General features: G+C 43.7%; 1 protein-coding gene across 1 annotated transcript; it reads left to right on the top strand.

Moving 5' to 3' along the window:
- Positions 1 to 3159: 3159 nt before the first annotated feature.
- NUDT2 (nudix (nucleoside diphosphate linked moiety X)-type motif 2) lies at positions 3160 to 3473 on the top strand (the record flags this gene model as incomplete). Its single annotated transcript, XM_010078518.1, has 1 exon — positions 3160 to 3473. A coding segment is annotated over one exon (314 nt), but the record flags the coding sequence as incomplete, so codon positions are not given.
- Positions 3474 to 13370: the final 9897 nt, after the last annotated feature.

Below are 13370 nucleotides of genomic sequence, written 5' to 3'. Positions count from 1 at the left end.
GGCGGCTGGACGGCCGGACTGGCCCACCCCAGCCGGGCCCTGCCCGGGGCCGTGCCAACCCATTGTTCTGTGCCCCCTCTTAAATATGTTATTTGCAGAGGTGCCGATTGCCTCAGTCCTGGCCTGGGGCGGGTGCATCCTGAGCGGGAGACTGCCTTCCAAGCAGTTTCTTACAAAAAGGCTAAGTGATGGTCCCCCATCAAGTTTAGAGGAGGGGGGTGACTTGTTAAGAGTCATTTAAAGAAGGAGCCACCACTGTAACCCCTCCCTTGGCACCAGCAGCAGACTGGAAGCTAGGGGAACTCTTAGCAGTTGCTTAAGGAGCCATTACGCCCCTCCCTGCTACCAGACAAAACCCCACACACAAAACCATAACAAAAGGTCATCCAGTCTAAGCCTCCAGCAATGAGCAGGGACATCTTCAACTAGATGAGGTCGCTCAGAGCCCCATCCAGCCTGACCTTGAATGTTTCCGGGGATGGGGCATCTGCCACCTCTCTGGGCAAGCTGTTCCAGTGTTTCAGCACCCCCATGGTAAAAAATGTCTTCCTTGTATCCAGCCTGAATCTACCCTCTTCTAGTTGAAAACCATTACCCCTTGCCCCATCGCTACAGGCCCTATTAAAAAGTCCGTCCCCATCTTTCTTATAATCCACCGTGAAGGACTGAAATGTGGCAATAAGGTCACCCAGAGCCTTCTCATCTCTAGGCTAAACCCCAAGTCCTTCAGCCTTTCTGCACAGAAGAGGTGTTCCAAGCCTCTTGTCATGTTTCTGTCCTTCCTCTGGACCTGCTCCAACAGGTGCATGTCTTTCCTGTGCTGAGGACTCCAGAGCTGGATGCAGTACTCCAGGTGGGGTCTCACCAGAGCAGAGTAGAGGGGGAGAATCACCTCCCTCGACTTGTTGTTTAAGGTTTTATAGATCAAAAGCCATAATTTGATGGCAGCTGTTAATAGTACCTTGGGATAGATTTGGAGGCAATAAATGAAGGGGAGCTATTATTATCATTATCATCCTCTCTGTGATATGGGTGGTCTTCAAAGGCAGTCTCAGGTTGTGTGATGCAGTAACATGACTTGTATATGATGCAGACATAGATCTAATGTGGCAGGTGCCAGAATGAGAAGTTGTAATTGTCTCTCCAAGAGCATGCAAAAGGCAATTTACAATTTACTGCTACAGCTGTACATTGGTATTTTAAAGTTTCCTAGGTAGTGCAACCCTCATGGGATTAAGCAGGACTTGCTTGGATCCCCTGACGTGGGCTTTATCAGCCTCATCTCTGCTCCTAGAACTGTGACTTTGCACTAGCTGAGGCTGATGGGAAGGGGATACAGGGTTCATTTTCCTCTTCAGCATATTGGAACTGCATTAGTGCAAAAGTCTGGGAAGATCTGGAAGCTGTGGTGTGAGGTGCTGCTAGCAGTCTTTTTTACACCCAGTAAGGTAGACTGTCCTGCACAAAGTTGGAAACTTACTGAGCTTGGACTTGAGGTTATCAACAGCAGGGTGAGGTGATGGCCTTTCCCTGTACTGTGCTGTTGCACAGGTGTCCTTTGAGTTAAAACTGAATCTCAGCCCTCCAGCTTTATTGCTACCTCAACTCACTGCACATTTGGTGACTACAAGTCATGACTGTCATAAAAAATAGTGGTTACTTACAGTTCATGGATGTTCTGTGGGCATTTGCTGTGGGTAGTGTAAAAAGTAATCCAGTTTTGCAAGGCCAAGTGGATTCTGTTTCTCAACTATTAGTAGTAAGTCCCAGCTATAGAAATGCATACTGTGTCAAAAAGGAGGCAGATTGACTTGCAGTGCTGAATTTCAGGAGGAAAATATTTTTACTTAAAGCTTCAGCGTACTTGATCTCAAATATCCAAGACATAAAGTGCAACATCAGATGCTGTTTTCTGCACAGTCGCTGCTTGTAATGGAAGCATATTTTCCATTTGAGATGATGTCACGTTGTAAGAGGTGTTTAAGCTTCTGATATGCAGACAAAGAAGTGAGTGAGACCTGTTGGGAAAGCAAAATGAGCTTCCCACATACCCCAGTTCTAGCACTAAAGGGTTGCTTCAGATACCTGGGCCCTGAGGAAAGTTTAATCTCTGTGATGAAATTAGAGCTATTTGCGGCCAGCTACATAGAAAATAGAGTGACACCAGGGACAAAATAAATCTTAACTTTTTTTCCTCTTGAAGCTTCCCAACTTCTGTGTTGCTTTTTTGAGATCTTGCTTGCCTTGTTCTATTTATGTTCTGGTCTGGAGCTTTCATGAGAAAACCAAATCTGACATTTCTCAACAAAAGTACAAACGTCTGGGGATGTGTTATATTTATCCGTTGTTTGTAATGGCACTTCTCATTCTGAGCAATTTAAAGCAAATTATGTGTCCTAGAAGAACTCCACAGCTGGTGAAAGGACTGGCTTTTAGCCTTGCTGCACTTCAGAGAGGAATATGGGAGAGAAATAAAAGTATCCCTAACTGTCTAACTGAAACCCACCTTTTAAATGGTGTTTGTTAGGGCCTGGTCCCATTGTTTCTGGGCTGTTGGCATGAGTAAGAGTTTAGCAGAATTGGGTCTTGAGCTTCTGTGGGAGGGAAGGGTTGAGAGAGGACTAGGACTCCTGCAGTTGAGCCCTCTACCCTCTAACTGGATAAAGGAAAAGCATTCCTGAGGCACTCAATTTTCAGTATGATCCAAGGTGGAACATACCTGGAAATATTCAAGGTCAGTCTGGATGAGGCTCTGAGCAACCTGATCAGGTAGAAAATGGCCCTCCTCATTGCAAGGGAGTTGAACTGGATGGTCATTAGAGGTCCCTTCCTACCCAAACTGTTCTATGATTCTGTGGTTACGGGTGCAGAGTGCTGCAGAAGAGGAGAGGAGGACTGTGAAGAAAAGATGTCTAGTGCTGACAGGCCACTGGGAGTTTCACAAGATGTAGTATAAACAACAATCCTAAAAGCCACATGACAAAGACAAGTCAAGCCGTAAGAGCTGGAAAATCAATTTAATTTCTCCAATTTCTGTTTGATTCTGTATCAGCCACAGTGTACTCTCATCTCTGTTTCCCAATGTTTCCTAGTTGTGAAATGAATAAACAAAATCTGAGTTTCCTTCTCAGAAACTTACTTTTTTCACTTTCTTGACAGGCCATGTGGATCCAGGAGAGGATGACCTGCAGACAGCCTTCCGAGAAACGCAGGAAGAGGCTGGTCTTCAGGCCAGTCAGCTCACCCTCATAGAGGGGTACAAGAAAGAACTGCACTATCCTGTCCATGGCAAACCTAAGACCGTCATTTACTGGCTGGCAGAAATGAAGGACTGTAACACAGAAATCAAGCTCTCGGAGGAGCACCAAGCTTTCCAATGGCTGAAGCTGGAAGATGCTTGCAAATTAGCAGAATATGAAGACATGCAAGCTACACTGAAAGAAGTGCATCAGTTTCTCTGCTCCAAAAAATAAATGCATTGTGAAGGTTAAGGGGATCTTTTGAAGAAGCATGGCCTGCTTTTTTTATTTTCATTTTTTTTAACTGGGAGAACAACTATGTGGCTGCAGAAATGTAGATTTGTTTTTTTTTTAAATCTATACAAATTTAGTGAAGAGCTTTTAAAGCGTTTTTGTCTCCCTTAGTCAGTGCAAAAAAGTGTGGTCTGATTGAACCATCAGCCGGAGATGTCTGAACTGAAACCTAACAAAGACTTCCTCTGTCCCTATCTCCTTTTTTTCCTTTCTTCCCCCCTTCTCCCCACCTTGAAGTGCTGAACAACCACAGGTCTTTTTGAAGAATAAAACACACTATTTCCTGGCATGCTGATGTAGAACTACAGAGCTGAGAAAATGAGCATGTGGAGAATTTTAATAACAATATGTTTACTGCAGAAGTTGTACCTTGCATTTCAAATAGGCAAGCAATGCTTCTGTTCCCAGCTCCTCCACTGATATGCTATGATAACTTGTCAGATCATTTCAGGTCTTGTTTGTTTGTATCATGAACTTATGTACATCACTAATGTACTGTTATGAAAACATTTTCTATCGAAAGAGTCTTAGTAAACAGCGGATGTACAGTATTTAAATGGTAAACTTGAAGTTCTTCTTTTGCCTCTTTTCCTTTTTGCTCTTTAACAGACACCTTGGCCATACATTATTTAGGGGGTTGGGAAAGGTAAATCTGACTGCTTAATATAGCATATTCTGCAGAGAGTATCTAAACTAATCAGGATCAGAGAGGTTGTTTCCAATGGGGATCTTATAGTAGGCATCTGATACTGACCTCCAAACCAAGATAAGGCCAACGAAGCAATATTTGGGTCAGTTAAGCAAGCTTTGTGTCAACAGAACCTGGTTTTTATAGGTGTTGTCAACTACACAGACATTTGTTGGAGGAACAATACAGCAGCTCACATGTCATCCATCAAGTTCCTGGAATGCATAGAGGACTACTTCCTCATACAAATGTTAGATGTGCCAACCAGGAATCAGGCGCTGCTGGACTCACAAACCAAGAAAACCTTCTTTGTAATATCTCACTTAGTGGTAGGCTTGGCTGCAGTGATGACAATATTGTGGAGTTTGCTGAGCATGCTGAAGGTTAGTACTAAGACAAAGGTTTTAGATTTTGGAAGGCCAAACTTCAGGTTGCTCAGAGCTCAGTTGGAAGGGATTCTGTGGGAAGCTTCCATGGGGGAAAAAGGTGCTAGTGAGTGCTGGGAGTTTTTCAAGAACGCTCTCCAGGAAGCACCAGAAGAGTTCATCTGCTCTAAAGCTAAGGGAAGTAGGTGGAGCAAGAGACGCCCTTGGCTTAAATGCAAGCTTCTGAGTCTGCTCAAAACCAAAAGAGAAGCATCCCAGAGATGGAAAACTGGGCAAATACCTGTTGAGAACTATGAGGGCATTGCCAGGGTGTGCAGAGATGCATTTAGAGAAGCAAAAGTTCAGCTGGAATTGAAGTTGGCCAGACATGTCAAAAACTACAAGAAAGGGTTCTTCAGATACATAAACAACAAGCAGAAACAGAAGCAAAAGAATGGCTGCTATTAAACAGGAGAGGTGAATTAATCATCAGCAATGCTGCAAAGGCAGAGGTTCTCAACACTTTCTTCTTCTGTCTTTGCCAGCACTGTTGGGCTCCAGGCCTTGGGAACAGCAATCCAGGTTGATGCAAACACAGACCCACTGTCAGTGAAGTAACAGCTGGTATGTGAACTATTACAGGAGCTTGACCCCTGCAAATGGATGGGCCCTGACAATATCCACCGAAGGGTGTTGAGAGAGCTGTCTGACATCTTTGAGAAGTTGTGGAGTTGGAGGGATGTCCTAGGAGACTGTGAGAAGGTTAATGTCACCCTCATCTACAACAAGGGCTTAAAGGCGGATCCAGGAAATTAGAGGCCCAGCAGTCTTACTTCAGTCCCTGGGAAAATGATGGAAAAAGTCCTCCTGGAGCTATCACAAGTCAAATGAAGTCATGGTCTTCATGACTGGGAAAAGCCAGCATGGATTCATAAAGGGCAAATCATGCATGACGAACCTGATCACCTTCTATGACAAAGTAATGTGCTCAGCTGATGTGGGGCAAGCAATGGACACTGTCTACCTGGATTTCTCCAAGGCTTTCGATATGGTTTCCCACAGCCTCCTCCTAGAGAAACTGATGTGTTATGGTCTAGGCAACTGGTCTGTGCGGTGGCTGGGGAACTGGCTGACAGGCACCACACAGAGGGTGGTGGTAGATAGCTCCTTTTCAAACTAGCAACCTGCCACAAGTGGGGTCTCCCAGGGATCAATATTGGGCCCAACACAGTTTTTATCTTCGTAAGTGATCTGAATGATGGGATCAAGTGTACCCTGATGAAGTTTGCTGATGATACCAAACTGATGGGGGGGAAGTGGACACCTTGGAAGGGAGAGCCACCCTGCAGGAAGACCTGGATGAAGTTCAGCAAGGACAAGTGTAAGGTCTTGTACCTGGGAAAACATAACCCAGGGTTGCAGCACAGACTGGGATCTACCTGGCTGGGGAGCAGCTTTCTGGAAAGGGAGCTGGGGGTCCTGGTGCACAACAAGCTCAATAGGAGTGAACAGTATGCTGCTGCAGCAAAGAAATCCAACAGGATGCTGGGTTGCATCAATGAGGGCATCACCATTCAGGTGATGGCAGAGAGTGAACGGCACATAAGTTATGTGATTGCTCTGAGTGTTTCTCAGCTAATTTTATAAGCAGAGGATGGAAGGTGTCTCCCACTGTTGCCTGGTCCAGCCCCAAGGCAGAATCAGCTATTTTGGAGGCTTTCTTGATGGACATTGAGCTAACATGCTTTTTAAGACCTCTTGTGATGAAAACACACCTTCAGCTCCTCTGTCCATACCTTGGAAGATTTGGTCTCTAGCATCTAATGTAGGTAAACTTGTGAGAAATAACTAGAAGAGAACAACCAGTAAAAGAGAGGGAGAGAAAGCAGTCAAAAGCCTGTGCTGCTTCACAGTCTCATTTTTTCATTATTGTTGGAGTTACCATTTAATCAGTGCTATGTAAAAAATGGTGGTACTACCTTAATGTTTATGAGCAAGATTAGCATATTGAGTATGAATTATAGAGAGTCATTCACAAGTCATCTGTTCTGCCCATTCAGCAGTAGTGAACCTAAGCACTTGCTGCTTTGGAAAGCACAACATTAGCTGAACTCCAAATAAGTGTTTGCATTTTAGTGGCACTGCATACATAGTGTTCCCAAGTCAAAGTTTTTGGAGGGTAACAAGTGCTGTGCACTGGAGGGCGATATGGTCCTTGGACAAAATTTCAAAGGTGGGCATCTTAATTGTGGTAGGAAATGATACAAGGGATGTAACTGTGATAATTGGTGAGGCACTGCCTGTGCATTTTGAGTGATTTATTTACAGAATTTATTGCCACAATTTTAGTGTGTAAAATTATGCTTACACATTTAGGAAACTTGACCCGAAAGTCTTGGTATTTGTTTTAAAGTGGAAAAATTGGAAAGTCAGGATTTAATTCTGTCTGTTTGTGTTCACTGCTCACTGGTGAAGAAGGAGTTCTTCTTCTGCCCATGTCTAGTAGTAAAATATTTTCCCAAGAAGTGTGTGGGAAACCCTCCAGTAAATAATTATGGAATAATCTGCCTGGGGAAGACATTTATTTCCAAACTCTATGATTTTTATGCCCTGAACCAGTAAGGTTTATATTTTCTTTCTTGAGACCAGCTAAGTTTTTGGTTATAATAATATATTGTGGCAGTTAGCTTTTTACCAGGCTGTGGATCTATGTTTAAAAAGAAAAAAAAAAAAACAGAGACTTCAAATTCCCTAGAAACCTCACTTCTGCCTTAGGTTAAATAAAATCAAACTCAAGAGAAGTCCAAGCTCCACTAAAATGGTACAACAAGTTAATTTAGGTAAAGTGAAAAGTGTTGTTTAAGTCTGAGTAAGAGGCAAGTTATGATATAAGATATGGTTTCCCGTGCTCTGATGAACAAATAATTGATGCAGCTCATACTTGTCATTTCTTAATGTTAGTATTTCTTTCTCCAAATAATTCCTGGTTTATAGCTGTGATTATGGTTTACATCATCACTAGATCAGAGAGAATGAAAGCATAAATTCATTAATATTAGGAAAGCACTAAGACATTGCAAGTTTCACTGAGAAAAGATCAGGATTGAATGTGATGGGTCACAGGTAATGATGTTCATACAAGTGTAAAGGCTGAAAACAGTGTCTTACTCCTTTCTAGAAAAAAACCCCAAACCTATATTACTGCTCTAGATGGGAGCAGTATATCTGTTTACTGAGTATTCCATATGACTATAGGAAATCTGAGACTGTAGCTGATATAAAATGGCTGATTAATGTATTATCCCTGACAAGCATCACTGATGTTACTTGTCAAAAAAAAGAAAGAGGATGTGTGTTATAATATGTTCTAATACATCTCAAATATGGAAGTATTTTGAGAGACTCTTACTCTCTCAGCAGGACTCTTGCAATGATGCAGAGAGGACGATGGAGTGCTACCTTCTAAGACAGAAAAATGACTTGCTCTTACTTAATTGATAATTTAGTGGGGGGAGTATTTTGGCAAAGATCTGAAGGATACTCTTCAATCTTTTGAGTCCTGAAGGCAGCACTCATTAGTTATGTTCTCACACTGACACAGTAACTGACAACCTTCTGTGTCTGTTGGCAGCTAGTTATATCTAAAAAAGGATTTAAGAATCATCAAGACTTCTGGTTTTCACCTTACTCTTTGTCTCAAAGGGTTTACTTTCTTACATGCTCAGTAACTCTAGAATTTCAGGGCAGTGGATAGTTGCAGCTGGCAAGAGTCTCAGCTTCATTTAGCAAAATCTGGGTTTTGTTATGGGTTAAATCAGCTCTGGAAGAGCTAAGCAGCGTGTGCCTGTACAAACCAAACAATCTGCTCTGCTTGCTTCAACGTGGTGCTGTGCAAGAAGATTGTTCACAAGTGTAAATATCCCCAAACAGCGCTTACAACTCCCTGTAAAAACAGCAAGGCTAGGGAGGAGACTGGCTATGGTTATGGTGGCACTCTTCCTGGTGGGTAGAGTGGCACGGCGTGGAACAACAGCTCCGTTATTTCAGAGCTAGTCCATTTGATAATTGGCATTATCAAAAAGAGGAGTGACAGTCCCGTCTTTCCACTCAATGAGGATCTCTCCACGCTTCAAGGAAGGGGAGCGAGATGGTGGAAGGTATGGCTGGGGGCCTCTTCGTATGGGAGATGGCTCCTGTAAGTCAGCTCTGCTGCTGTTGGCTGGGAAGCTCTTCAGAGCAGAGAGGATTTTCTTCTTCCTAGGTGAAGAGGAAAGACAGTATGTAATTGCATCTACCTGTCTTTTGGTTGCTTCTCCATGTCAACAGGATCAGCAACCACAGTGCCCAAATTCCCTAGAACTTTGGGATGGCGCAAGGTGTGTAGGGGAGGAGCCAAAATTAGTGGCTACCTTTGGATGGGACAGTGTGTGGGAGGGAGAAACAGGGTGGTAGAGAGGAAAAATCATCAAGGGTGGCATCATGGGTGAGCAGAGCCATCTGCTTAGAGCCAGACACTTCAAGTGTGGGATTGGGAAGGGTGCCAAGATCAAGACTGTTGTTTTGAAATGCTGGACAGGGAAGTGGCAAATGGAATGAACCTTAATCTGACTTACTTGTTGTAATGAACGTTGAGTGTCAGTATTATTAATCCCAGTATGAATGCCAAGGGGCTGAGGACCAGCATGGCCGTCTTCCAGTTGGTGCCTGAATAAATATAATAGAAAACAATCGTGTTTGTTGTATCTATCCCTGTTCTTATGCAACAGCCACAATTGCCTCAAAAAGGACCTGTAATGTTCCTGAAGACTAGGAGATAACAGGAAAAGTACTCTGTCCTTAAGATCAACACCTTACAGCTGCTTTACACTGCACAGCATCCTTCTATTGAAAATTGACACAAAAAGGGTTTTTTTCTTGCTGAGAAGACAATAACTATTCACGCATCTCTGCTCTGCATCTCTCTGGTATGAAATAAGAAGGGCTGAGGGAAGGTACCTGTGCTAGTGGGTAGCTGTTTTAGCTGTTTCTCCTTGTGAGCAGGGACAAAGCATTTGCATATTTTTACTGACTTTAGTACTCCAGGGCTGGGAAGATTTGTTTAACTTTAAAAAAGAGATTTTTATGACAGGTAATTTGGTGCCCTCATTCCCTACTGAACATCCTCAGCAGGACCCAGGGGAATGTAACTCTGTATTGATGGGAAGGTCAGGGCACTGATGAACTTCATCTACCTGATCTCTTCCTCCTCTGGCTGATCCATGGACCTACCTGCAAGCCTGGCTCCAGCATTTTTCCCTCGATTTCCGTGGTGCTTTTTAGAGTGATTGTGGGACACATCTGGGGGAAGAAGCAGAGAGACTCAGATTAGCAGCTTCCACTGTTGGACTGCAGGAAGCTCCAACTTCCTCCTGGGGCTGCACTATAACTGCATAGCCCCTTTATATGGAGCTGTCAGGGAAAGGGAACTTTCTCGTTCCCTAGCATTCCCCAGCCACAGATATTTTTTTGCTCCTAGAGCATCTGGGGGCTGTGCTTCCAGGTTAAGACAATGGCAGTATCACTGAACTGCTTGCCAAGGCAAACATCTCAACATGTCATACGAGAGCAAACCCTTGAACCACTCAGTGGTGCACACGGAAGTTCTTCAGAAGTACTCAGGTACTTACCACCACTGAAAATACTTAAGTAATCTCTAGATGCCACCCACACTTTCCTTCCTGCCGTTCTCACATACGCATTCAGAAAAGAAAAGTGCTCACCCTCATTTGCTGGGAGGTATGTCTGTTTGGTCTTTGATGGAGACACTGTGCTGTTAAATTTGTTAGCCAGGGGTGGGTCAGTCAAGCCCACAGAAGATTCTCTGTCCATGGCATCAATCTTTGATGAATTTATGGTCTTAGCTTGGAAGGAAATAAAGCAAAAACGTGTGTGATTATAATTTACTTTTTGTACAGAAACCTGGAAATGCTCAGTGCCCAGCAGGAAAAGGGAACCCAGCCCTGCCATGCTAGTCCTCTACCCCGCAAGGGAAACGGGACATGGTGCAAAAGCCATCACCTCCTCCTGTGTAGCAGTGGCCTTCGGTTCTCACAGATTTAAAAGGTGAAATGAACCTTCAAGACTGAATCCACAGCCAAAGCAGAGCTTGTTTTCTGGTGGTAAATAAGGTCATTGGTCTAAAAAGTATGACTGGAGCACCCACTGTTAAAGGATGAGGTGTGAGGAAGAGGTAAGCAGAATTGTAGCTAAGTATCACAGGTATTACCAACACAGGAGATGAAGAAATGGTGGTAAATAGTCCATACGTCTTGAAAGGCTCAATGGCATCCTTTGCCTTGCCAGTCTTACTGGAGAAGTCAGTGTATGTGAGGTAGCAGTTACTGCTAGAGGGGAGATTGTGGGAAAGCTTGTGGCAGCAGTAGTCACCCCTCACCTGCACTGATGCATGTGGCAAGATCAAGAAACTCATATCTGCAGGGTTCCCTGCTGCTTATCCCAACCTCATCCCTTCCTGTGGCATAAGCATCCATGGGTACATTGGTGTAATTTATTGAGCAAATAACCCACTGAAGTAGAAGCTGTCAGTTGATGGTCAACTGAAATTGGATAAGAAAGGTCTAAACAAACACATAGAGCTTTGATGTTGTTACTGAGTAGTCAGAGCTTCCCTCCATTAGATGCTGAACCATGGGGTTGATAGGAGCATTATCAGTTTGCACAAGACACAATAACTGGCACAACCGAATTGAAAGCCTGCTCTGTGTTTACCCTTGCAGCCTTATTTGGGGAGCCTGGCTCCAAGGCAGCCCTAGGCTGCCAGGAACATTGCCTTGAGGAATGCAAATGCCCTTTTCACATGCTTTTTTCCCATATCTTAAATGTTGCACATATTTCCTAGCCTATATTTAATGAGCTTATTATGGTATCTAATTTGTATTGTGTATATTTACCTCCATGTAAAACAAACAGTAACACTTGTGACTACTGGTCTGTGATAATTACATGTTAACCTTCTAGTTGGCTAATTAAAAACCTTGGTTAAAAAGCCATCTTGTCTGCATGTGACAGCCAACAAAGCTATTGTGTCTCTTCTCATTTCAAATTAGATATAGCCTCTTTGTGTCACAAAGTTATAATCCATTTGCTAAGGCAAATCAGATTAATCACATTTTCTCTTCACTCATTTCTGCAAAGCTGAAAAATCTCATTGGGGCCATCAAGCCCCAAGGTAAAGAACAGCCTCATGTTAGGGAAATAGCATTCCCTGAGGGAAGGGAAATAACTTCCCCTCATCACCTACAGAGTGGGCAATCACAGAGTAGTCATTTTGACCACCACTTCTTTTCTGGTCCGTGGGGTGGGAGAAGGGAGAGGAGAAGAGAATGGGGGGAAGAACTGAGTGTGATTTTCAGATCTCTGTTCTGCACTCAACTTCACAAGAAATATCCTGAAACCACCTTCCTTTGCATATGGGAATAAATGAAAGAGGGAAACAGACTGAACCATGAATTATCAGTGGTCAGCAATGGGCTTCAATGGCTGTCTGACAAATGATGACACTCATATCTTGATGCAGTGACCATGGCTCATGTCTGTTAGCCTGGTGTCCAAAACCAAAAACTACAACAAAACCAGGGTTTCTGCCATTTTTCTGTCCAGTCTTGGCAGAGGGTAGTGAACACTCATGAAGGCAGAGATTAAATTCTTTTTACCAGAGGCCAAGCCATAAAGCTAGTAACATAAAACTGAATTTTTTATTATATTCTGATGTCATGTTTTGCCTTTTCTTAGTGGAAAGGGAGGTCAGTGCTTTAACTACCTCCCACCACTTGCTCTGTTCATTAGTGTCTCTGTGGTTATATCAGGCTCCAGGAGTGAGGTTCACCTTTGAGGATGATGAGACCGTGGGATCAAGGCTAGAACCATGGTTTCATTAGCCCTAGGAGCACTGTTGGGGTCTGGCAGGACATAACTGTAATATGTTGCTTAGAAACTGAAGCAACAGTTTCTCATTTCAAATATAGCAGCTCCTCAATAATTCATACAAGTTTAAAAGAGGTTTTCAGCTGCCTCCAGTTTTCTTGTTAACAAAAAATGACATTACAAAGTACAAAGTATCAAAAATCCCTTCAAAGTCTTAAGCACCTGATTTTATGGGACTTCCTTGGTTGTTTTGGACTTGGGAGGCTCAAGCAATTCCAACTATTCTTAGCTCTGGGCACCGACTCAGATGAACCTTCTAAAATAGTTGACTTTTGCCTGTCATCAGAAATGCAGCTGGAGTTTAGAGGCCTGATTCTGTAAGGTGTTACATACTTTCTGGAAAACACTGAAGAGCAACTACTGGGAACCAGTGGTACCAAGCAGCTGGGCTGACTTGGAGCCATTTGGTATCTCTCCAGGTGGGGCCAAAGTGACCATGAGTTAGAATGATGGATGCAAGCCTGGTGTTAGGTGGCTTGGATGACACCTAGAGTTAGATGTTATCTGACACTAAATCTACCTCATCTTACTTTCATAGATCCACACGCGTGTGTCTACAGCTTGTTGTGTTGGTTTGCTGGGCCTCGGAGCTGCAGTCTGGGCAGCAGCACAGATGGTTTCATCTGCTAAAGTCTTCCACCTGCTGAATTTGTCCTTCTCCTTTGACACGAAGACCTTATGACCTCCTTCCTTGGTGCTGAGGTGGAAGCCCAAGCTCTGCAGAGTCAAGTGTCCCTTCTTGCTGCAGGACCATGCTTGGCGTTCCCAGTCCCCACAGGGCTCCATCTTGACCAGAGCATA

The sequence above is a fragment of the Pterocles gutturalis genome, unplaced genomic scaffold (assembly GCF_000699245.1).
Source record: "Pterocles gutturalis isolate BGI_N339 unplaced genomic scaffold, ASM69924v1 scaffold5078, whole genome shotgun sequence".
Taxonomy (NCBI): Eukaryota; Metazoa; Chordata; class Aves; order Pterocliformes; family Pteroclidae; genus Pterocles; species Pterocles gutturalis.
Note: the sequence above shows the minus strand (reverse complement) of the source record. Positions and strands in the feature narration are given on the sequence as shown.